Source organism: Vitis riparia, chromosome 13 (assembly GCF_004353265.1).
Source record: "Vitis riparia cultivar Riparia Gloire de Montpellier isolate 1030 chromosome 13, EGFV_Vit.rip_1.0, whole genome shotgun sequence".
Taxonomy (NCBI): domain Eukaryota; kingdom Viridiplantae; phylum Streptophyta; class Magnoliopsida; order Vitales; family Vitaceae; genus Vitis; species Vitis riparia.
In genome coordinates this window covers 17891676-17919252 of record NC_048443.1, presented here as the reverse complement: position 1 = coordinate 17919252, position 27577 = coordinate 17891676, and the positions used below count along the sequence as shown (strand labels likewise).

General features: G+C 31.8%; 1 protein-coding gene and 1 long non-coding RNA gene across 2 annotated transcripts; both read left to right on the top strand.

Annotated features, from left to right (window-relative positions):
* Positions 1-3253: 3253 nt before the first annotated feature.
* Positions 3254-4891, top strand: LOC117929046. Its single transcript, XR_004653688.1, has 3 exons — positions 3254-3332; positions 3963-4140; positions 4778-4891. It is a non-coding gene; the product is annotated as an uncharacterized LOC117929046 (long non-coding RNA).
* A 4-nt stretch (positions 4892-4895) lies between these two features.
* LOC117928377 (uncharacterized protein At4g26485-like) lies at positions 4896-6200 on the top strand (the record flags this gene model as incomplete). The annotated part of the gene is made up of 3 exons (XM_034848270.1): positions 4896-5304; positions 5496-5694; positions 5804-6200. Coding segments are annotated over 3 exons (900 nt in total), but the record flags the coding sequence as incomplete, so codon positions are not given.
* Between the last annotated feature and the right edge of the window lie 21377 nt (positions 6201-27577).

The following is a 27577-nucleotide window of genomic DNA, read 5'->3' as shown; positions in this document are numbered from 1 at the left end:
ATGGCTTCACTCACTGTATCAGGAACACCATCTGCAGATAATTTATGAACCAATGCCTTAAGAGGTTCAAACAATTTTTGAGTTGAGATATGGTTGGCAATTGGTACTTTGACTTGCTCGTTCCATGATCGGTTGAATAACGGTTGGTGGTTGCCTCGTTATGCCTGAAGGTAGTTTATAGCCAACAAAAATATTGTGAGGAGAGTTTAGAACTGTACCTCAGGAATATTCTCATGAGATTGGTCTAATTTGGTACTGTCAGTCATGGAAAGATTGTTCACTTTCAATTTCCGTAACTTCTCCATTTTGACCTACTTTTGTTGTTGTTGTTCGATCTCTGCTTCGACATGCTCAACATTTTCAACTTCTCCTCTTTGATCTATCAGTATTCCATTGGTTCTCTTGGCTGAACCTTCCTTAGATCATTTGAAGTTTCTCGAAGCTTGCCAATTTTCCCAATTCTGCTCTTCACTCATCATCTGAGAGGAGCGGGAAGATTGAAGTGAATAAATTCTCCGATTCAATGAAGGTGACATCCATGGTGGTATAGAGCTGCCTTGTAGCTGGATCATAACATCGGTATCCTTTCTTGTGGCTGCATAGCCAAGAAAAACACAACGGACAGCACATGGATCAAGCTTTGTTCGTTGATTCTTGTGTAGATGAACATATGTATACACAACCAAACTTTCTTGGAGGAAGCATTAGAACTGATGGTAATGTCACATGTTGTACGAGAACTTGAAGAGGGGTTTTGTAGTACAAAACTCGTGATGGCAATCGGTTCATTAAGTATACAGTAGTCATTACTGCATCTGGCTAAAATCGTTTAGGGACATAAGCAGCAGTCAAGAGAGCTCGAGTGATTTCCAAGATGTGTCTATTCTTGCGCTCTGCAACACCGTTCTGTTGCGGTGTTGAGAAAAGATGCCTCATAATGCAAACCATGTTCCTGAAAGTATCTGTGAAATTGTGCATTATCATATTCCCCACCATTATCAGATCGAAGAATTTGAAGTTTAGCAGAAAATTGTGTTCGAATCATATTATGAAATGATCGAAATATTTCAAACACTTCATGTTTATTTTTCATCACATAAAGCCAAGTCATTCGTGTACAATCATCGACAAAGTTACAAACTACGAACACCAGAAGAAATAGTAATAGGACAGGCCCCAAACTTCAGAATGAACAATAAAAAAGGAAGTGTCACATTATTCAAACTGATTGAATAAGGTACCCGATGACTCTTAGCCTGAATACAAGCTTCACACTTAAAATCTGACTCATTAAACTTCGTAAATAAATTTGGAAATAAACATCTCAAATACCGAAAATGAGGATGCCCCAACCGATTATGCCATAACCAAATCTGTCTTTCTTTAACTCTAGCAGAATGCATATTATTTCTCGACCATAACTGAAATCATCCATGTAATACAACCCTTCCCTTTTAGTACCACGACCAATAATCTCCTTGGTGAGAATATCCTGAAACAAACAGAATTAGATACATTAGAGCACAACAATTCAATTCCTTAGTCACTTGTCCAATAGATAACAATTTATTGAAAATGATGGAACTAGTAAGGTATTTGGTAATGAAAAAGAAGGAGAAAGAGCCAATGTTCCAGCCCCTGTTACTGGATATGTTACTCCATTAGCATTGGCAATGCATATTCATTTTGGTTGGGTGGCTTTAGAGAAGTCACAAGGGTCAAAGGTCATGTGGTCGTTGCCCCAGAGTCAATGATCCAGCCATCATAGTTCCCTTTTTGAGCAAGAAAAAACATAGCCTTGGTTACTTGAGTCATTCTGAGCATCTATTCACTAGTGGAGATAGAAATTCTTGTTGTGGTACGAGAGATAGTTGAGGCTCTACGCTCATAAGAGCTGCACGACCAGGATTGTCGCCTCCACTTGCTTCACCTTTTTCTTTGCCTTGAGTTTATGCCACCAATCTGGATAACCATGTAGTTTGAAGCATGTATCTTTGGTGTGTTTTGTATTCCCACAATGTGTGCAGCCTACTCCTTCCCCTTGTGCTTTGGTTTTGTGGTTGTGTTAGGCTTTCCATTGATGACGTTTGAAAGATAATTGGTGTTAAGGTTTATGTCCTCCTCTTGAAAGCATAGCACCACCAGATATGGTATCTTCATTCATCATCATTACGGATTGCCTCAAATCCTCTCTTCGAACTTTTGCATAAGCTTGTTCCACTATTGGAATGGTTGTATCTGCAGCACATCTGCTCGGAATCTTGTCAAGCGATCATCAAGTCCGTCTAAGAAGGTGTAGACTCTATCCTCCTACAAAACAGAGTTATATTTTTGTATATCAATATCACATTCCATAGGATTCGGTCGACGAAAGTCGATTTCTCTCCACAAGCCTTGCAGATTGTTGTAGTATGTCTCGATAGATCCTCCTTCTTGTTTGAGTCTGTTACTCTTCTTTTGAGATCATATACTTGTGATGTATCAGTGCCATCAAAGTACGTAATAGGAATGTTATCCCAAACAGCCTTAGCCGTTGAAAATCTGATAAAGTTGCTGCTAACTTTGGATCCAAAGAATTGATTAGCCATCCCTTCACCATGCGTTTTTTATTCTCCATTTTCTGAATGCAGGATCTGTTTGCAGAGGCTGTGGAAGATCTCCATCTATGTATCCCAACTTGTCTTTACCTGAGATATACATCTCGACAATTTGGACCATAGTGCATAATTGGTACCATCTAACTTGATTCCAATCTGTGTAGCCAGGTTCATGACTTGTGATTTGGTTCTGAGTTTGGTTGTGTTCAGTACTTGTGTCATTCTTGTCGTAAGATCTGTGAGAATTGAATTCTCCCCTTCGTGTTTTTCCACCCCAGTCGTAGGAGGTGTTTCCATTTTCCTCTTTTGTTCTTTTTTTTTTCCAGAAATTCTATGGCCCTAGAATCTCTGCTCTGATACCATGTTGAGGAGAAGAAAAATGGTATTCTTCTATATATAAAATACAACAGATGAGGGTTATATATAACCTGTACATGAAGTTAATTTGGAAGCAACTAATCACACTAATCTAGGCTACAATCTTGGATGATTTACAATAAAATAAAACTAACTTGATAACTAGAATATTTTTATTTCTATAATTGCTCCTTCAACAACTCACGTCAATAGGATTTACATTAAAACTCAATGTCGGTGGTCATATCATGTCAGGTCCACAAAAAAGCTCTTCTTTACTCGAAGTAACCATTGGTCGTCCTGAGTTTGTGACACTAGTATTCTTAGGGCTGAGGGTTGCAATGGGTCGGCTTACTTCGTCTCAGCCAAAAAGAAAAGGTGCATTCAAACTCATCTGTCATTTTGGGACTCTATGTTCCAACTTCTTAACCATTAAGTATTCTTTGAAGAAAAGGTGCTTCATTGCAAATGATAAAGCATTTGCCTTTTATGTACTGGTTCTTGGGTTGTTGTTGGACTGTCAGTTTCTACTGATATAAGTTATGAATAAAAAGCTTATTTTCTTTTGAAAGGTTTTTGAGTTCAATTAGAATCCTCAATTAAATTAATTTTAGTACATCTTATTTTGCTTTATACACTCCCATTTCACTGAATTTTTATGATTCGTGAGGTTATGAGGGTATGATCATCACAGAGTCCAAACTAAACGAAGGGCTGTGATGAAATGATCATGTGTTGGGTATCAAATGCTGTTCGGTGTAGCTATCATCATCATCAATCTTTTAATTACTTCCATCACTTCGCGTATCAAATGCTTTGATGAAATGGACTTTACTTCCCTTTTTTCTTTTTTTCTTTTTTTCTTTTATCACTTTATTAATCCGAATAGAATGCCTCCACGTAGCATATTTGCACATTAAAAAAATGGCCAAGTCCACCCAAGACTTTGGACGTACGAATCATGGGAAACTTCTTTACCTTCTGATATTGCTCTCCCTTCACTCTCAGCACAACTCTCATCTCTCACACCCAACACTGATGGATCTCCTGCAATTCAAGCATCAGTAGTGTTTGATCTCGTCCGATCTTTGGTGGGAAAACGACTCTGATTTGGCAGCTTTGATCTCTGCTCTCAACAAAGCTCTCATTACCCAAAAGCTCATCTGCATGCATGGTATTAATAATGGTGTGCCCTTTTACCTTTTCCGTCGTTCTGTTTTTTCATATTGGGTCTCTGTTAAAATGCTATGGGGATGAATGCAGAAGCCCTGTTCTTCTATGGCTAATCAACATGTTTGGATGAAAATTTTATCAGGTTTACCGGGAAAAAGATGTTTAGTAGTTGTAGATTTGGCTGTGAAGATGTTTCTTGGTTCATTTGTAGGCAATATGAAACCCTTTGTATTCTAACTTGAATGTTGCATTTGAGTCATATTAATTTGAAAAGAAAAAAAGAGTCCCACTACTAATGTCTTGGTTTGAGATGGTAGAGAAAGACTCAAACAACCCTGCATCGCTGGAAAAGTAGACATTTATGGGATCAAAATTCAAAACGGAGGAGAAAGGCTTGGGAAGTGAAGTAGTCAAGCAGGCTACGATGATATAATAGGCTTTGTAGACTATATAGGTCTGAACTCTATACTTAGTCATTTTGGGTAATATCTCCTTATATTTCTCGTCAGTAAGTGGAAAAGGTATCCCTTGTCTTACTTGTCTGAGAAGGAAAATTTAATGCAATGTTGGTGAGACCTCTGTCAATTCCATTGTCATTGCAATGCACGCTCGCATGGTTTTCATGGCAAGGGACATTTCTATGTTTACAGGCTCCTTAAAGAAGAAGAAGAAGGAGGAGAAGGGGGACGGGTGATTCAATGGATCAAATTCTCTCCATTTTTCGCTGGTTGTGGGGTGAAACAGACGATAAAAAGAACCCAAGTGAAAAAACCACCCCTTATTTATCCGCCGAGATTGGGCTCAGATACCAAGTCTTCAAGTTCAAGGCCTGCGTTGCAACAGAATCAAATCACTTCTCCACCGAGCTTAGGATCATGCAGTGACTACACATTTCAGACAAATCTACGGACTCATCCTCCCCCTCCACTGAGCTCTAGCTCATTCACCCACTCCAAAACAAGTGGTACATCATGTTTTCAGCCAACACTACAGACTCTAGAGACTCACCAACAACTGAGTTCTAGGTCATCCAGCACAGGAGAAAGATGGATCAAGCACTACAGCAGTGAGTACAAAATATTGCTGGTGGGTGAAGGGGACTTCTCATTCTCTGCGTCTTTGGCTGTGGCTTTTGCTTCTGCTACAAACATAACCGCTACTTCTCTTGATTCTATAGGTAACAAATAAGAAATCCTGAATTATAAGTTGGTAATCTTCTTTTGAGTGTTTCTCATGAATGTCATGATTTTGATTGATTTGGGTATTTCTCATTCTAGTCCCGAGTAAACCTTGATTAGCATGTGCCCCAGCACCCATTTGGGGTTTGTCTTATGGCCTTAATTGACGACTATCAACTGCAATTTTCAGAGTTTTTGAGCACAAACTATAGGTATGCCTTGTCCAACATCGATACACTACGGAGCTTGGGAGCTAAGGTCATGCATGATGTTGATGCCACTAAAATGGCACACGTTTTCCCATTCAATTGCATGCGTTTTGATCGAGTTGTCTACAACTTCCCGCTGGCTGGATTTTTTCCCAATGCTTCAAGGGAAGATCAGATCCGGTTGGTAGATTCTTTCTTTGAAAAGCTTCTTCAATCGAATTTATGTATAGCCTGTATTCCCAATTCTTACATGAAAATTTTCCTTCTATATCATTGTTTCTTCTTGCAGGCGAAATCAAATGCTGGTACAGCTGTTTTTAGAAAATGCTAAGAAGATGATTCACATAGATGGAGAAATCCACATTGTTCACAAAAGCAATGGCTTCTTTCTTGAGTGGAATTTGGAATTTCTAGCCTCAAGAGTTGGGCTTCGACTTGTAGAAGAAGAGCCCTTTAATTTTATGGACTACCCAGGGTACCGCACCAAGTATGGCTTTGGGGGTGACAATAACTTCAACTGCAATCCCAGCAGAACTTACAAATTTGGGAAAATACCGAATGAGAAGCCTAGCTACTTGTAGATGTTGGTGGAAGGAGTTTGAAACTTTGTTTTTGTAATTAACACAATGAATGTTGGCGTGGAATGTTTTGGGAAATAATAAAAAAGGACATAGAATGGGAAGACACAGTCAGAAAGTGATAGGACATGAAAACGCAAGACACCGTATATTAAGGATCCATTTAGTAAATATTTTCATAAATTTAGAGCAATGAAATATTAATAATTTTTTTATTATCTGAATTTAGGAAATGATATTTATTTTAAATAAATCAAGAGTAATCAAATATTAATAATATTTTGTTCTCTAGGAAATAATATATATTTATTTCTTTAATTTTAGGATATTTATTATTATTTCTTTCTATAATTTTCAATACATTTTTGTATAAATTTTTAAAAAGAAACAATAAAATAGACATTACTTCTGTTGTCAAATTATCAAATTCTTCATGGTATCAGAATTAGGAGAGAAGGCCCGAAGGTTTTCTCCAAAGGTGGTTGAATGCCCTAAAAAGAGTCGATCCATCTACACAAACCATATCTTCTTCTTAAAACAAAAAAAAAAAAAAAAAAAAAAAAACAACCTTAGTAGTCTAGCCTTCTGGCAATAATATTATTTCTAATTTGATTTCGATCAAGCTAAACACCACCTATTTTCTACCTCTTAGTTGGTCGCTTCGATGTTATAGTCTTTCATCAATGCTCTATCCTGCCATTAGTGTTATTTATAGTTTGATTTTAATCAAATTAAAAACCACAAATTTCCTAATGTGGTGAAGTGAAATCCTCCTCCTCTTAGTTCATGGCATTAGAGTTCTCTAACATCACTTAGGTGGAGAAAAACCTATTGAAGAAATTAAAGATAATAAGGGAAGCAAAAGTACGTTCTATCCTTTAATGTCAATAATGGATCAACAATAACAAATTTGTCACTTTATGAGTCATCAAGACAATGAAAGATGATGTTTTTAGTATGATTCTCAGTATTAACGTAGTATGTGAGGTATGAACTTCTCTTAAAGAGCATTTGCTTCTTGTTGTGATTGAAAAAGAAAAATGATCTCTTGAAGGATATTTAAGAAACTTCATTGCAATTAAAGCTAATTTTAGACTATGACAAAGTTTGTTCATTCACACAAGACTTATGATAAAGCCAAAATCAAAGTAGCTCTTCAAGGATACAAGCAATTATTCACAACCAAAACGGAGGAGAGAAAATGTTCTTAAAACATGCATAAATTTTTATTTAGATAACATAGTTATAGTCGGAATGGTTGAAAAGATAGAAATTTCAATTTAAAGGGAAGAGGTCTCACCCTTTTTGCATGTAATTTTTTTTTTTTTTTTCAAAAAAGAATATTTCTATCATGTTCTTGTCAACGGATGTCTTCACCAAATTCTGAGACAAAGTTGGACATTTCATTCACACTTCAGCTTGAGGGGGCATATTAAGGGAAAGAAAAAAAAGGACAACGGAGAATTTTAAGGATCCATTTAGTCAATATTTCTATAAATTTAGAGCAATCAAATATTAATAATATTTGATTCTCTTAATTTAGGAAATAATATTTATTTTAAATAAATCAAGAGTAATTAAATATTAATAAGGTCCTTGCTTTTCTATGCCATCTAGCAAAAGTGATTCTTCTTCCCTTCTAATAGGAGGCACATATTTCACCTCAAGGTTGCAAGCAATGGGATTAGAACCTTGGAATCTTGTAATCAAAGTATTTGGTATCACAAAGGCACAATGGATGCTCAGCACATGAAACATTGTGTTTTGCTTTTTAGATAAGTCAATTGACATTATATTAACACACAAGCATATAAGCATGATATCTTACTATCGTGAGCATCACAGTGATAGCCCACCAAACTTAACTTTCAGCAAACCAGAATCCTTAAATTAATATATTTTTATATGCTGCACCCAATTTCTTATGATTTCGAACTCAAAGTTACATTAATTCATACGTTTTATATTCTTCTATGTTTTGTATATATACTCAGACTCCCATTATATCATATTCTAAGCGTGTCTCCAACACAGCTGCCACATTAATTTATTTGTATGGTACCCATAATTTAATATGTATTTGTAGAAATGACAATGAGGTGAGTTTCAAATTTAAATAAGCGAGTTAGGGATGACTTTCAGATTTTGTATTTAAAAAAAAAACTCAGGATAGGTTCGGAGCAGATTAGGGTATTGCCTTCATTGTCCCACCCTACCCCGATTGCCTTATCTTATCTCACCCTATCGTGATTTATATATAATGGAGGTGGGGTGGGGTAGGACAAGGCAATACCCAAACCTGTCCCAGGTTTTATTATATTCTTATTTTTAATATATATAATAACATTATAATATTTTAATTATTTATAAAATATATTTATTTTAATGTAATTAAAATATTGTACAAATAATTTTTAAAAATTATTCAAAAAAATAAAATAAAATAAACGGGTTAGGACATGTATGCGAATTTCTTGACCTGCTCCACTTCATTTAATTTTTTAATTAGGATGAGGATGAGAATTATTTTGAATAAATATGATGAGGTTGGGATGGTGACCCATTCTGAACTTATTCCATTGCCATTCCTATACACCTATACTCCTTACATATAGTTATAACTTCATATCTATATATAATATTAACATGCAATTAGCATACTCATATGCTAAAAGAACATGAGGGTATTTTTGCTTCTTTCAAAGAGCTCGTTCCCTCATTTATATATATACTACTTTTGGTTATTACATAACTTAAATAAGATTCTATAATTTTCATTATGGCAAGATAAAAAGAATGCTAAGTGGTTGAACTATATTCTGACATTCCCAACAAGCTCAAGGTCTTGGAAGAATTGAGAGCTTGGGATAAAGACTTAAGAATAGTTGAGTAGGTAGAGGATTGATCATAACATCTACCAATGGATGGTAGAAGACATGAACTTAACATATAATGATCTTTGAAGTACTTGATTATACATAAAGGGGAAATCAATCTCCACATATTTGGTATGAGAATGTGAAACAGGGCTCATAGTCAAATTGGTTGTGCTTAAATTATCACACAATATTAAAAGTGTATAAAATAAAGGAACCTTGAGCTCATGAAACAGGGAATTGAATTCAAACCAATTCTGAGGTAGCATATATAATAACATAGTATTTGAATGTAATACTATATTGAGAGACCGCCTTTTGTTTACTAGCTTACCAAGAGGCTAAACTATTTCCAAACAAAGTGCAATAGCCATTGGTACTCCTATGATTCTAGGGGGCAACTAGCCCAATATGTATTAAACTAAACAAAAGATCTAAAGAATAGTTTATATGAAGAGTAAGATCATGAAATGAAGGACCCCCTTAAGATATCAAACAAATCGTTTAACTATCTGAAAGTGAATGTCAGTTAGAGAATGCAAAAATTGACATAAATTATTGAAATTAAAAGAATGTGGAGACAAGTAATGGTGCAATACTATAAAACCTCAACAAGACTTCTATATGGAGTAGGGTTTGAGAGACGAGTAACGTCTTTAATTAAAAGAAAGCATGATTCTAGAGGCCATAGGTTGTAGAACAAGGCTTAGAACCAAAGACACAAATAATAGAGTAATTTGGTAATTTGTAACATAGTCATTCAGAAGAAGATTTGTGAGATAAGAGAAGTGTGGGTAAGTGATTGACAAGATACAAGACAAATTGAAAAGCATAATGCTAGTAATGCCAACCCCACATCCATATATAGATATAATATTGACCAAATTTATTTAATTTTTATCATTTTTTTCCCTAACACTTAAAAACTATTATTTCCAACTACCTTTCGAACAATACCCAGATTCATAAAAAGCCATATATTTTTATGACAACATAGTTTTCTTATTACCATAAATTTTTGTTTGTTTGCCAACCACTTGATATTCATACATATTGCTAGTCAGATTCCTTTCATTTTTTTTTTTTTTGCTTCAATATATATATATATGTTAATTAGTCAACTAGTTTTAGATTCATAATGCAATTTTTATAATCAATTTGATACATATTCTACTCGATCTTCATGGAAATTCCTAGAACCTTCAACTCCATTCAATAGTCTTCAAGGCAAAACCATAAAATTTAGAAGGAATTATTGAACTCCAACCCTCCAATTACTAATATCTCACTTAAAAGAGAAGAAAAATGATTCAGAAATCTACAATATTAGAGAGACTTACTATGTGACTTGAATTTTGAGTATTAATGAGTTTATTATTTGAGTTTCAAGTCATTTTTAAAAATTAACAAATTTGTTAATGAACCTAACACATTAAATCTTATTTAATTTGCAACTTCTGTTTGGTTAAAAAAAAAAATAGAAAATAATGATTCTATATAGAAAAAAATAAAGTTATTTTAGACTAATTTTTGTCCATAATTTTTTTTTATATTGATTGGATCATTATTTGAATTTTAAGTTATTTTTAAAAATTATTAGACTCGTTAGTGAATCCAACACATTAAGTCTTATTTAATATGAGTTCATTTACTTGGTGAAAAAAAATGGAATTTATGTAAAAAAGAAATAATAAAGTTGTTCTAGACAATTTTTGTCCATAAATTTTTTGTATTAATTGGTTCACTATTTGAGTTTTAAATTGTTTTAAAAAATCATTAAATTCGTTAATGAATCTAAGGCCTTAAGTATTGATTAATCTAGAGTTTATTTATTGAATAACAATCTTAAGTATTTTACCATTGGCTCCTAAAAGTACTTAGTTTTTTCATCTAACTGGGTTGGTACTCCTGATTCAAAAGATCATCTAATTGGGACATCTCGATGTTGAGGCTTATGATAAATGCCGATATTTTAAAAAATTTCGCCTCATGGAAATTTCGATAGGCTATGTCGGTGAGCCCCAATAGCAAAGTGGGCAAACCGGGCAGGCCACGGGGTGTGGTGGTCAAAGTAAAAAGAACTATTCTGTACCTTGACTTACCACTGGGCGAACTTAGCCTAGCAAAATTGTAATGCACCAAATGTATATAGATTAAAGGTTATCATATAAACAAAATATTAAAAGAATATTTTTAAAAACATATTAATTATAATTATTTTATAATTGAATGAAAAATTTTCATTTAATTGATTATCAAAAATATAAAAATTATCTTCATAATTTTTTAATATCATTAATATATTAATTAAATATTAATTTTTTTTACATATATCATTATTTATTTTATATTAATTAATACAATTCAATTAAATATATCATAATTTTAATATTAAATATATTTTAAAATTAGATATATTATAATAAAATATCACAATATTAATATCGAATAATATTTGATATAATTTAATAATCAATATACGCATATAAAATTTATATTTTTTATTGATACATACAATATTATTATCAAATATGATAAATTATATCAAATACATATATTAATTTTTTCAATAAAACAACTTTAAAATGTTTATTATACTTCTAATTTCATTTCTAATAGTTTTTTTTTTCTTACATTTTTATAAGTTTTGATTAAATTTAGGTCAACCAATATTTTATGTCAAAATATCCATCGATATACCCGTAAAATCGAAATAATGATATATTCGTTATTATCGATATTTTCATCAATGGTTCCTTGGTAAATATGATGACTTAAGAATCTTATCTTAGTTTGAAATAGATTAATCTTAGTGGAAGATAAGCTTAAATCATTTTCCTTAATAGTATGGACGAACCTATTGAGATGTTTCCAATGTTTTTCCACAGAAGTAGAATACACCAAAACATCATTAATATAGACAATGATGAAATTTGAAAATTGGTGTACCTAACCAATCGCTCAAGGTAGTGAGGAAAATATTCGCACTAAAGCAAGACCCATCAAAGCACTTGCTTAGTTTTTTCATAGAACTAGGTTGGTACTAAATCTTCTTGGAGGCAATTCAAAGCTGCTTTTGAATCAATCGAAGCAATGGTATCAAGGACAAACTTATCCTTGATTACTATAGTTAGGGAGACTTCCTGTTTCTAGAAAATAACCCCGCTAACTGTATTCAAGTATCAATTTTTCACTTCATCATTGACTTATGAAGATTTTGAAGCCTCTTCAAGGTTTCCTTGGTTAACAACAATCTTGTTGATCTAGACTTGGAGGTCTGTTAAACTTGAGCTTGTGAATTGTCTTAAATCTTGAATTTCTTTCTTAACTGTCTTATTTTTTTCTTGAAGATTCCTAATGGTAATATCTTTGGGAGACTTCTAATTCAATCTTGTTAAGATTTCATTGAACAAGCCTCCTTAAATAGGCAAAACAAGAATCTTAAATAGTACAGATTTGCAATTCTATTGTCCAATTAGGAGATGACAACTCATCAATCCTTGATTTCCTAACTTAGGGATTTAGTTGTCGTATTCTTTAATATACTCAGTTTGAAAATCAAAATTACTTAAAAATGCTTGTCATTTTGCTTAGAAACTATATTTTTAATATCTTTTTGCAAAACTGATTTTGCTGATTTACAATCAACTCTTAATAAAAACTCTTGATTCAAAAGATCATCTTGAAATTTTGAAATACATAAAACAATGCTTAACATCCAGTTTGTTGATAAGTTTCCAGATCATTAGCTTGAAAACATACATTATCTTGGAAGAAGTGAGGAAAACTTCAATTGAAAGCTTACATCTTGAGAAAGAAAGAAGAGAGAAAGGAGAGCTTAAGAAGCTTAAAATGAGAGGTTCTTACAAATGATGAACGAGCCTACTTAAATAGGCAAAATAAGAATTGGCCACTAAAGTCAAAAGTGCTACAATAAAAGTCATTTTTTTATTGCTCACTATTCACATCATGGGTGGATACTATTCACGTTAGAAGTAAAAAGTCCACAATGGACTGTCGTTTGCTTTGTACTATTTAAGATTCTTATTTTACCTATTTAAGGAGGCTCGTTCCTCGTTTGTAATCTCCTCTCATTTTAAGCTTCTTAAGCTCTCCCTTCTCTCTTCTTTCTCTCTCTGATGTAAGCTTTCAGTTGAAGCTTTCCTCACTTCTTCCATATCTTATCCCTCCATTGTAAGTTATCTCTCATGTAAGACAATATATGCTTTCAAGCTTATGTAATATATAAGTTCTATGTTCATTTGTTTTAAATTTCTTAATGATTTAATATATGCGTTTATTTCCAATTTATATTAAATCATTTTGAGTTTTTGCACAATTTATCCTTTCATTGCATATTACCTCGTCTTGGGTGTCTATAGTGTCAGAGCCATGGGAAGGGAAGTCGGGTTTGTTTTGAGTTTTAATCTATCCTAGGAAGATTGCAGTATGCCTAAAGGCGATCCCAAGTTGTGCCCGTTGTTAACCGATGTTAAGCGTTGTTAAGGCAAGGTTTTTAGGTGATTACTCACTTAGGTTTGTCAATGTGCTATTAGGCTCTAGATTAAAACCTTAAGATGAATTCGGTTGTCAGAACCATGTCTAGGAAATCCATAGATTCTCAACAAATTGTAGTAAATAGTGAAGAGATCAATTATCCTAAGACCTAAAATGATTTAAATGATTGGAACTTACCCAAGGTATCTAATCAAGAAATTTATAAAAAATGATCTTTTAAGTTTTTCATAGATTACACCATTAAGACACTTGAGCAAACCATAAGCTTAGAGTAGGATGATCAAGTGATAAGCCTCTTGGATAGTAGATCCATAGAGAGACATAAGAAAGGCTACAACTTCATACACTTTGGTATGATTCAAGTGGTAGCCAAGCCTTTGACAAGAATAGGTCTAAACACCTTAATTGTCACGTGTTTAAGGGATGATAGACATCTTGATTATTGAGATTCTATTATTGGAGCAGTCTAAGTAGGACTGAATGATGGTCCTATTTACTTCCAATGTTACCTTAACTTCATAGTAAGATTAAGATATGTCAAAATCCTAGATTTGGTTATCCTCCATGTTAAGCCCCATGGATTTAAGTTTGAGGAAGAAAACAGTCATGTTTCCATTATCACAAGATTTGGTTATAAGAGTATGACCACAAGCGTTGGATTTGGAGCATTGTGCACTAGTCCTAATGGAGAAACTATACTCTTCCACTTGGATGTCTTGAATAAGTCCAACTTCATCATTCCTAAGAGAATCATGTGGAATGAGGTTGAGTTTCCAGAAACTTGGCATTTAGTCAATGTCATTTCAACCATAAAACAAAGATCTGAGAGGATTGAACAAATATCTCAATAGCCAGATGGAGAAGGAGATTTGATTTTATCCAACTCATTTAGGCATTATAGTAACCCAGAATTTCATAATATGAGCTTTTTAGAGCATCTAGCTCATTTATCCCAGTAAGAACCACTAGGATAGAAGAAGGATCCACTTCAATGAATCCTAAGAACATTAAGCTAATTGGTGTTAGGAGTCACAACAACCTAGCAAGACCCTTTTACATTGAGGAAAAGGAGTCTACTCAAGGATCACAACAAGATGAATCATCAGATATGTCTCCCACATATTCACAGATGATTAACACCATAAGTGAAGAGTTTGAGATTAATAGGAACTTTTAAGACAAGACTTCTATTCAGAAGCTGATAAGGAAAAAAAAAATACGGTTCTTTAGTAAAGTCCCAAAAGTCTTTAAAACCATCTACCAAGAAGAATTTTACACATACTTAAGAAAAGAAAAGAAAAATGTTAAGTATTGGCACTAGTTTGAACTCTTCAAACAAGAGGAATATCCAGAGTACCTTGGTAGGAGTATCAACAACACATCCACTAAAACTAAGATATGGAAAACTAGTGACGACACTATCATAGAATCCATTCACTCCCTAGAAGCTAAGATAGACAAAAACATCAATGGAACAAAAATGAACCGCTAACACAGTAGACATTAAGAAAATCATGGAACAAAACAACTACATGTTTCCTAAGACTCTAGGTGATCAACTCAACAAGATTGAGGAGATCATTGAAACCCAAGATTATATTAAAACACCTGTTGTTAAGAAAGATACTAAACCTTTATTTAAGCCATTTGAGTTTTCTAAAAAATTCCAAGAAAATCCTTTTATTAACCAAGATTTAATTGAAAGGATAATTTAAAAAGTTAAAGATAACTTAATTGTCCCAAAGACACCTCAACTGTCCCATAGGAGAATTAATGCTATTGATGAAGATATTAGTTCTGAAGCAAAGGTTGATGAACTAATCAAGATCTTTAAGGAATCTCAAGATCAAGGAGTTTTAAGGATTTTTCATAACCAAGAAACCCTTAAGACTAAAAATTTCTACCTAGGCCAACCTTTCATAATATGTAGTATGAGGAAAGAAACCAGTACATTCAAGCTTCCTACACCAGTGGTACCATTTATGAATGGAATATAGATGGTATGACTGAGTACAACATACTTACTAAGCTTCAAGAAATGACCATGGTTGGCATAGCCTATAAGTTAAAAAATAGATTGTCAGATCATGTTGTAACTGAGACACTTGTTGCTAGGTTCACAGGTTAGTTAAAAGATGGTGAGATAACTATCTCACACAAGATGATAGGAATGCTATCCTAAAAGCCTATAGGATTAATGAGAATAATGAAGTTGTTAAGGATGAAGAATGATAAAATATAGAGGATGCAGTGGCTACTCTAATCTTTTCAATATCAAAACACTTAATTGGAGATCCATAAAAAAAATTAAGGATAAGACTGCAAATCTCTTAACCAACCTTAAGTGTCCTAAGCTTCATGATTTCAGGTGGTATAAGGACATGTTCCTAACCAAAGTCATGTTAAGATTGGACTATAACCAATCTTTTTGGAAAGAAAAATTTGTCTCAAGTTTACCTAGATTTTTCTCTGAAAGGATTAGGATTAAGATAAGGGAACAATTCAATGGACAAATCCCTTATGATAAGTTGATATATGGAGAAATCATAAACATGGTAACTGTAGAAGGAATAAGCCTTTGTAATGACTTTAAGCTTAAGCAACATATGAAATCTGAATAGAAGATCTACAAGAATGAGTTTGGCACATTCTATAGTCAATTTGGATTTAGTCAAAAGGAAACTAAGCCCCCTTCTAAGCAACGTAAGAAAAAACAAGTAGCAAGAAAGCCTAGTAGAGAAAACTTTTACCACAACAAGAGAGGAACTCATGGGAAGTATAAAATGAATGAAACTAAGAGATCAAGACACATCCAAAGAAGGATGAACAAGGAATCCCATAAGAAGGTAGAAACCCCCTCACAATCTAATCTAGTTTGTTTTAAGTGTGATAAGGTAGGCCACTATAAGGAAAATTATAAGGTTAAGAAGAAAATTAATAATTTAAACATTTTAGAAGATTTAAAAGATATGCTTTGTGAAGTAATGTTAAACTCCTCAGAATCTGAATTAAGGACTAATTCAGATAATGAAGATGATATTAACCAACTTCTAGACACTGATGATGAGAGTTCGAGTCAAACATCTAGTGATCAGAAAGATTGCATTAAAGGCAGTTATGATTGCCAACCCAAGACTATAAATGTCATAAGCCAAGAACAAGAGTTAATTTTAATGTTTTAAGAAAAGTAGAAGATGAAAACATTAAGCAAAAACTTTATGAAGTCTTTTAGAAATTTGTCCATAAGCTAAAAATTAAGAAAATTGTAAGCTCTTACAACCTAAATGAAATCTTAACAAGATTTAATAAGAAGTCTCCCAAAGATATTACCATTAAGGATCTTCAAGAATAAATAAGATAGTATAAGAAAGAAATCCAGGATTTAAGATAATTCACAAGTTTTAGGTTTAATAGACCTCTAAGACCAGATCAACAAGATTGTTGTTAGCTAAGGAAACATTGAAGAGGTTATAGAATCTTTACAAGTCAATGATGAAGTGACAAATTCATACTTGAATACAGTTAGTAGGGTTATTTTCCATAAATGGGAAGTTTTCCTAACTATAGTAATCAAGGATAAGTTTGTCATTGATACCATTGCTTTGATAGATTCAGGAGTAACTTTGAATTGCCTCCAAGAAGATTTAGTACCAACCTACTTCTATGAAAAAATTAAGCAAGTGCTTTCAGGAGCCAATGGTAAAAGACTTAAGACTGATTACAAGGAGTCAAATGCAAACATTTGTAACCAAGATATTTGTATTAAACAAACCTTCATTCTAGTCAGGGACTTGAAGGAAAAAGTCTTACTAAGAGTACCATTTTTAAACTTTATTTACCCTATTAGAGTAGATAATCAAGGATAAAGAACAACACTCTTAGATAAAGAGATTCTCTTTGAGTTCATTGATCCATCTGATGAAAGGAATATAAATATATTAAGAGATCCGATGATTAAGGCTAAAGAAAATCATGTTAACCTTTTAAAACAAGAAATTAATCTTGTAAGAATTGAAGAACAATTGAAAGTTAAGAAAACTAAAGATTGCATGGAAAGATTTAAGAATAATATTTTTAGAGAAGTTTGCTCTAACATTTCTAATGTGTTTTGGCATAGAAAACAACATGAGGTAGAGTTACTTATGAACCAGGTTTTAGTGAGATAAATATTCCTACTAAAGCAAGACCCATCCAGATGAATAAGGATCTATTAAGCTAATGTGAAAAGAAGATTCAAAATCTTCTTGACATGAAGTTGATGAGAAAGTCTAAGTCCCCTTGGAGCTGTTCAACCTTTTATGTTCAGAAACAAGCTGAATTAGAAAGAAGAACACCTAGGCTAGTAATCAACTACAAGCCTCTTAATGATGGATTAGGTATCCTATTCCAAATAAGAAAGACCTTCTTCAAAGGTTAGTTAAGTTTATGATTTTCTCCAAGTTTGGCATGAAATCATGATTTTGGCAAATCCAAATTGCAGAAAAAAAAAAAGGTATAAGACAACCTTTGTTGTACCCTTTAGGCATTATGAATGGAACTTAATACCCTTTGGTCTTAAGAATGCCCTTTTAGAATTCCAAAACATAAAGAATGAAATCTTTAATCAATTTTCAGATTTCATCATTGTCTATATTGATGATGTTTTGGTGTATTCTACTTTTGTGGAAGAATATTGGAAACATCTCAATAGGCTCGTCCAGACTATTAAGGAAAATGGTTTAAGCTTATCTTCCACTAAAATTAATATGTTTCAGACTAAGATAAGATTCCTAGGTCATCATATTTACCAAGAAACCATAACTCCTATTCAAAGGTCAATCCATTTTACTAATAGGTTTCCAAATGAGTTTAAGGATAAGATATAGTTGCAACGTTTCTTAGGAAGCCTTAATTATGTGTCAGAATTCCTTAAGGACATAAGCTAGTTATGTGCCCCATTAAGACAAAGACTTAAGAAGAACCCTATTCCATGGAATGAGGAACACACTAAGATTGTCAAGACCGTTAAGTCTAAAGTTAAGACTTTACCATGTTTAGCCTTAGCTGACCCTGAAGCCTTTAAGATTGTTGAGACTGATGCTTCAAATATAGATTATGGTGGGATCCTTAATCAGAAGAATGGTAACTTTGAGTGATTGGTTAGGTATACTTTAAGAACATAGAATAATGCCCAACTCAATTACAATACCATCGAAAAGTAGATTTTAAGCATTGTTTTTATGTATTTCAAAATTTCAAAATGATATTTTAAATCAAGAGTTTTTATTAAGAATTGATTGTAAATCAACAAAACTAGTTTCGCAAAAAAAATGTTAAAAATATAGCTTCTAAGCATATTTTTGCAAGATGACAAACTATTTTAAGTAATTTTGATTTTCAAATTGAGTATACTAAAGGAGATGACAACTCAATCCCCGATTTCCTAACTCGTGAATTTTTGCAAGATTCATAAGATCATGGGCCCTAAAAAGGAAAAACAACCTTTTAAGCCTATTAAGAAATTCCTTTTAGTCTTTCCTAAAATATTCATGCCACTATACTATAAATCTTTTGATTTATAGGTTCTTGCAACCTATCTCTAGATTTAACACCCTCCGGGTCTCATGCCATAACATTTCTTCATTCTTTAATAATGATAAAGGAACAAGTTCAAGTTCTATGCTTTCTGTGGAGGATTCTTTCCCCATGAATTTATTTGTTAATTATACTAACTCTTTTTAAAAAGAATTTTGGTATCTCAAGAGTCTTTGTGATTTGCAGGATAAGTGTAAGGCCTTGGAAAGTAAAAAAACTGTAATTGTTTTTCTCAAGCTCCAGCTCGCTATTCTTAAGCATCAAGCCCTTTTTTCCCCACTAGAGAAAGGTTAGGATAAGCAGTCCACCCCACTAGTGGATGAAGAAAAATTGAGTAAGGAAGAGTGGAACGATTTTAAGATTAGGATGTATTTTTATAAGAAGGAAATGTTATCTTCTCTTAAAACTGATGTTTGTTTTTTGATCTAAGAGAAAGCTAAAGCCATGGTAGAAGAAAAACAAGTGTTTATCTTCACATATCTCCAAGACCTTCATTTGAATTTGACTACCATCCTAAGATTAACTATTCCAGGGATACAATTTTTAAAAGATATTGAGTACGATGGTACTAAGTTCTACAGAATTTGGGAGGACCCTCTCAAATACCAACAGTGTATTATGAAATTGTACTGCAATTGCAACAGGAATTTCACCATCAGTAGAGCCTGTATAAATCTTCAATTATATCGTCCAATTTGTCTTAAGTACAAAGATGAGGACTTGATCCTAACTCTAGAGTTACTCTTAGATTATGGATTGATCCATTAGATTGTCTGTTCAAATCCCAATTAGACATTGGATTTTGGAAGAAATTTGGCTTTAAATCCTTGTAATAAACTTAAAGCCAATTTTCTTTAAGTGGGCCTTATATGACTAGAAATCATAATTTTATTCTTTTTTAGTCATTTTTAGGTAATTATTTTGTAATAAGTGGCCAATGAGAGTGTTCTATATGTTAGGTAATTGATGACATTATATAAACTCTCTTAGTTCTAGGGTTTAGGCATCTTGGATATTTTATAGGATTTTTGACATTGAAAGTGGAAAAAGACAAGAACTTTGGTTTGTTTCTTTTCTTCTTTATTATGGAATTTTACTCTTTTATGGATTGTGATTGTGACATCACCCCCATGAGAGGCTACAATCCAACTTGGGGCTTGAAGTATGAAAACCTAAAGGCTATGAAACCTATAGGGACAATGGGTAAATCATTATAACAATGAGATTAATTATTGGTTGAGTTACAATTTATCAATTTTGTTTTTATCCTATTCTTGTGAGTTAGTTTATGGAATGATACAGTAGGTTATTACCCAATATTAGTGATTCTTGGTAACTCTTGATCATTAGTTATCCTGGTCTTCTCTATCATTATCTACCCCACAACAAAACTATAGGAAGTAGGAAGAGTTAAAAAGTCAAATCTTAAACTAGTAATTCATCTCATTTATTTGATGGGTTTAAGAGTTTGTTTTAAAAAGGAAAATTAGGTTTTGGATGTAATGTTGAGTTTTAGAGTTTAGGTTGATCATGAGTGACCAATGATCCTAAAACCCTAAGATCATATTACTTAAAAGACCCTTATTCTCTTTAATTTATATACCCTAAGTTGGATTATGGAAAGCCCTAGATTGAATCAATTGAATTTAAAATCAATATTCATTTTGTTATTAATTTAGTTTCTTTTACTTAGTTCTATTTCAGTTAATTCCCGTATTGCTTTCACTTTAGGATCTAAATAAAAGTGATTCATTTATCTTAATATTGACAAATTCCATAAACCAATCCCTGAGGATGATACCCAGAATACTATAAAAGTTGTAGTAGTTTTTTCTTTAATTTTTCTTGGTCAGAGCTACTACGTATTAGGCTTAAGTATTTTTGTACAATGGAGAAGATCGGTCAGTTAACATCCATTCTATATATATATGTGTGTGTGTCAGTTCATACCCATAATAGAAGTGAGTTCCTTCTTTAAACATCCTTCTGCACTTACATGGTATCAAGCAAATTAATTCAAAGGGAGCAGAACTATGAAGGGAAGAAATAGAAAATGGGAGTTTATTACTTTTATGACATTTGCATGCATTACATGAAAATGTGGAAGACATAGTAGAAGACAAGGTTAAGGAAGCAGAAAAAATAAGATAGCTAAGGATTTCATTGGATGGATGGCCAAGTCGACGTGCCAATCAAAGAAAAGAGCTTTGACACTAGAGAAGGCAAGCAATGGTTGGCATGAGGAAGCATGGCCGGGTTGGCCACTCATAAACACCACTCTTAGTTGGTCTATGGAGGAAATGTACCCTTGTGTGAAAATCCTTCACAATAAAGGAAGTAGGTAAGAAATCAATGTCAACGTGGTTAGAGGCATACGACTGAGAGACAACATATGAGACTCTATTTCATACTAGGAACACAAAGCACATTAGACAACACAAAATATTTAAAATAGGAGGGGAAATGAGTGGAACCTGTGTGAGTGGTGGAAATGCCAGATCCATCACCAATCATAATGTCATTTGAGCCACTGTAAGAGGAGTATAGAGAGAAGTTTGAAGGTTAGTGGTAACATGATGAGAGGCACTAGAGTCAAAAATCCATTATGGGAAAGCAGATGTTGGTTGAGTAGCAAACTGTGCGTGAGGAGAGGAGTGACTGGGAGGGAAGAAGCATCAACAGGGTGATGATAGGTAGGCTGATTGTTCCAAGGCATATGCTTGAAGGTTGGACAAAGTCAAGCAATGTGGCCTTATTGTTCACATAGTTGACAATATCCTTTGTAGGTGTTATGGTATTTTGGACTGTTGGTGTGGAGTCTACAACCATGTGCAGGTTTTTTGGAAAAGTTGGTGGTGGTTGGGAGGAAATTGCTTTTTTTAAGCCTCTTACTTTAAATAAGCTTCAAAGTTGATAAGTTTTTCATGCAACTCCTTAAAGAAAATGGGATTTTCTCAAGCTTGTATTGTAGCTACAAGATCCTTGATTTCATTTCCAAGACCATTCAACATTTTGATTGTTAGATCCTCATTGTTGACTGGTGCATTCATTGTGGCTAGCTCATCTGCTTGGCTTTTGATATTTTGCTTGTATTCAATCACAGTTTGGTTACCTTGCTGAAGATGTCTACATGTCTCAACCCCTAGGGTTTGTTGATTCTAATTATCCGACCCATGTTTGCAAGCTTAAGAAAGCTCTTCATGGGCTCAAAAAGGCTCCTAAAGCTTGGTATAATGAACTCAAACTATTTCTCCTCTCCAAAGGCTTTGTCAATGCTTACTTTGACACTTCTCTTTTTATTTATCGACATGGTGGTTGTTGTTTATATCTTCTTGTAAAGATAAAGATACATATTTGTATTTTAAAAATCTTATGTTTTAATTTGTTTTCTACTCCATGATTCTAGCAACAACCCAATAGCCTAAGTTAACATCCATTGTATATATATATATATATATAAGTTCATATCCATAATAGAAGTGAGTTCCTTCTTTAACCATCCTTCTGCACTTACATGAGTTTCAAATTATTTTTTAATATTAATAAATTTTATTTATCAAGTACAATTTGATTTAAAATTTGTTTGCTTAATGAAAAATTTTAGAAAAGTTAAAAGAAATTCATAAAAGTACATGTAATTTAAAGGAAGATCATATTTTAAGATTTATGGTATTGATATTAGATTGTGGAGATAGAAAGTGAATGATATTATGTCTAGTTTTATTTATTTGTTTTTTTTTTTATATAGTTTTTAAAATTTTTTCAATGTTTTGCTATTGTTTTTAAAAACTAGTAAAACAATTTTTACTTATTCTCTATTTCACTTTGTTTTTAAAAACTATTTTCAGGGAACAATGACCAAACATTGTTAGGAATTTTTAAAAACTATTTTTTTATTTTTAAAAATAGAAAATAGTTTTTAAATCACATGACCAACCATGCTCTTAAATTTTGGCCAAAACAAAAAAGTACATCAAACGTTATGATCTAAAAAACTTAAAAATACTATTATAATAGACCTATTTAAATTACATTATTGCAATTCATTTTAGGTCATATTATTCTAAGTCAAGGAGATGAATATATATAGCTATTGATATAACCTTCTCATAAAATTACTAAGTAGCTCAATTATAAACCATATAGATGAGGTACAATGCTATTCTATAACATAAATTAAGTTAGTAATATAACTAATAGACATTATATATTATAGATATGTATGTAAGTTTTGGTTGAATTCAGTTTATTGTCAATTTCTTTAAAAGGAAAATTATAGATTATGATGAAAAATAAGACTTTTGAGTTACCCTTCTAAAATACCCAAGAATCTTGATTGGTTATTTCACTGACCAATTTTCTCACTTCAAGTCATAAATGGAACTAATATGAGAACCACTCTTTTCTCATTACATAAGAGCCTTGAACTTTGTTTTCATGAGGAAAATAGGAAAAAAAAATCTTTAAGAGAAAGGAATTTTTGTTTTTCCAAAAAAAAAGGATGAATTCTTTCTTTATTTCCAGAGAGACAGAGAGGATAAAATGTATTCTTTCTCAAGAAAGAGAATTCAAAGAGAGAGAGAGAGAGAGAGAGAATAGAAATTTTTTTTTAATAGTGGCAATTTTTGAGTAGTTTTAAAACTCTTAGAAACTGCTTCCCCATTTTCTCATTTATTGGATCGGTTCGGGTCAGCCCGCTTGGGCACCCAAACCCAACTCCAAGATAATAGGTTCATAACATTTGAAAAGTAGAATATTGTTTGGGTCTTTGAATCAACTTTCCTTTCATTTGCTCTAAAGATGAAATTGGGAGGAAGATGCCAATGCCTCCAAGTCAAGTCAAATTAAGACTATGCTCTCGATCTCAACTTCGTGGAAAATACTTGGGACAACGATCTCCAAGCTAAGTCAAACCCAACATTACTTCTCTTTGATTTAGATAACTTTGTATATAATGGCCCGTTTGGCATACAACGTTTCACACTTGAAATATTTTCCAAAATAGGCTTCAATCGAAGCGGTTTCATAAAGTCGCTAGTCTCATTGAGATTGCCTTTGTTTTTCTTTCGGTTCCTGCAATTCCACGGTGATTCTCAGCCATATTAATCGGTTTCATGCTCGCTACCAAGGAGCTCTCTTTCTCCTATTATTATTTTTTTTTCGTTCCACAATTTTCATAACTGGGCCTTCTTGGGAAACAGATGGCTTCATCTGTATAATTTGTCCTTGGTGTTAACCCCAATGGACTCTGCTATGCCTGCAGGTTGGCTCGAGGTCCACAGCTCTTCCCGTTCCAAGTAAGTTTCATGTCTAATTAGTATGATGAAATTAAGCTTAGTTGTAGCAAGCTGGTTTTGCATATTAAAAGCAGTCATTTCTTCTCAAAGAGTTGTTTAATTTTGTTTGTACCACTGTTTCGGAACCCCCATGAAAGAATCTCAAGTTTTTCAATGAAACAATATGAGGATTTTTTATTTCAATAATAATATTGTTTTCAAGAAATCATATTTTATAAAATATTTACAAAAACATGACACTTTTAAAATCATCTTTTTAAAAACTTAAATGGGGGTTTCAAAAATTGATTTTTTTTGTTAATAATTATATTTTCTTTCATTTTTATTATTATTTTTTTAATTTAAATAAAAGAATTAATTTCACTTACTTTCCACAAGATCATGATTGAATACACTTGATCTCGTTAATTTGAAATTTCATAAACTATTTGGCTTATTTTAAATGAAATGAGAGGTAAGTGAAAATAACATATGAAAAAAAATATGAAATGTATTTATTATTTTTAGTCACTTTCCCTCTCACTCAAAATAAGTGGGACATTTAATAACTTTCAAACCAATGAAATATATAAAAGTTCGAATGAAATTAACTAAGTAAAATCTTCTTTTTCAAATTGAGATTTTAATATGAGTATAATTATAAATTTGTATGCTTTTTTTAAAGATGGTTTTCACTTGGAAATAAAATGCTTTATTTCGGAAAATAAATTCATAATTACCTTTTATGAACACATAGTTTTGTAAAATACCTTGAATATGATAAGATAATAGTGGAAATAAAGGGCTTAGTTTGCTTCTGGTTTTTTATTTATTTTTTTTATGCTTGTTTTATAAAAAAAAATTAAGTAAAAAAAAAAAAATGGTTGTTTCGTAGTCTTTTATAAAAATAAGAGTGTTTAAAAAGGTATTTTTTTAAAATTTAAAAAAAAAAAATTTCTTTGGATAAGTTGTTTTTAAAAATAACTTTTCAATTTTTATTTTTTAGAAAAATGTAAATTCAATTTATAGAATATTTATTAAATTTAATTCAAGTCTTTTTAAAAATAATTTTAATTACAATAAATTAAAAAATAAATATTTTTTTTAGTAAAATATGAATTCTAATATTATACTAAAATCATAATTTATTTTATAAAATATACTATTTTAATATATGTTATAAAAATATGGATATTAATATCTTGTAAAAATATAATTGACTTCTTTTTTTAAAAGTGAATAATAATAAAATTTAAATTAATAATTGTTAATAATAATTTATTTAATATAAATTTAAAAACAAATAAAGTTTACCCTTTTTAAAGATGCAAATGAACGAGTTTTTCATACATCTATACATTTACTATTTAATTACAAACAAAGTATTACAAACAAACAATATATTGAATTAGTTTTTTGAATTCTAAATTATTCCTTAAAATTAGAAGATTCAATAAAGTTTAAAGTATTAATTATATCCCACTTAATTTAGAATCTATTTACCTAGTGAAAAAATTTAGAAAATATAATTGTGTATAAGAGATACAATATAGTCATGACTCACAATATATTAATTTAGGTCTATTATTTTTTGTAGTGATTATATCTATTTTGTGAGTATAAAACTATTTTTGTAATTAAACTCATTAATAAATTTAATATAAAGTGTCTCTTGATTTAAAGTTCATTTTTTTTAGTGAGAAATTTATAAAAATATAATTAATACAAAAGAGAAATAACAGTAATTGTGGACCAGTTTTTATCCACAAATTTATAGTATTAATTGTGTTACTATTTGAATTTAAGTTATTTTTAAAAATTATTATACTCATTAATGAATCATATGCATTAAGTCGTGCTTGATTTAGAATCTATTTTTCTAGAAAAAAAAAAAAAGGGAAAAGTATGGTTCTATGCAAAAGAGAATAATTAATAGAGCAATTATGAACTAATTTGTTCATAAATTTCTAGTATTAGTTAATTAGATCACTATTTGAGTTAAATTATGAGACTCATTAATAAATCAAATATATTAAGTTAGGTTTGATTTAAAGTTTATTTACCTAATGAAAAAAATTATAAAAATATGATTATATGCAAAGATAAACTAAGTCATTCAAAATGAATTTAGGCCTATGCATTATAATGTTACTAGGTTTCATGACTTTTTAATTCTAATTAAATATGTTTTTGAGTTTTAAATTATTTTTAAAAATAAATAAATTTTATCTACCACTAGTATAATTTAAAATTTATTTGCTGAAAAATTTTAAACAAGTTAATGGGAATTTAGAAGAAGTATAATTTAAAGGAAGATCATATTTGAAGATTTTTGGTACTATAAAAGAGAATGGAAGAAAAAAATATCGTGTTATATAATATATATATATATATATATATATATATACATATATAAAAAATTTTATTTTTGTTTCCTTTAATTTGTTTTTAAAACCCAGTGGAAACAGCTTTTACTTATTCTCTAAAAACTATTTTATATTTCACTTTGTTTTTAAAAACCATTTTGAATAGCAACAACCAAACAATGCTATGAAATTTTAAAAATAGTTTCTTGTTTTTAAAAATGAAAACCGATTTCAATCACACGGGGCAAACAAGCTCAAAGTTTTCCTGTGTTGTCCAAAGTTTTTCTATGGACATGCAAGATCATTTCTACGAAAAACAAGATCATTTCTCATCTTAAGACCAATTCCGGTCGTCTGGTAGGGTGTGATTGTTGTGATATTTCTTTTAGTCCCCTTTGATTTTAGAACAGTCAATCTCTAACTTGAACCATACATATGGTTAGATGAACTTTGAAGCATAGAAATAATTCTGCTGCTAATATACACGTACATAGATGAACTTTGATTTTAGAACAGTCAAAGCATAGAACTTTGATTTTAGAACGCTCGTCTCATTTGGAGTCAACTTGTACTCTTCAGTGGGATAGATAATCAGTACCTCATGTGTCTCTTCTTATCTGGTTGGTCGTAGATTTGGTCATTGGTCCTTTTTATTCCTTGAATGCTTGAATGTATTATGTCAATTGCGTAGCACTAAGCTTGCTCTGTATGATTGGATTGAGAATCAGACTTGCAAGGGCCGGGGATGAATAATTGGAGGGAATTAACAAAGTCTGTGAATGACGGAGAGGATGATAGTTAAGTTCTTATAAGAAACAAATATGGTTCAGTATTTCTGTGTGAAAAGCCGTGGAACTAATTCAAAATATTCCTAT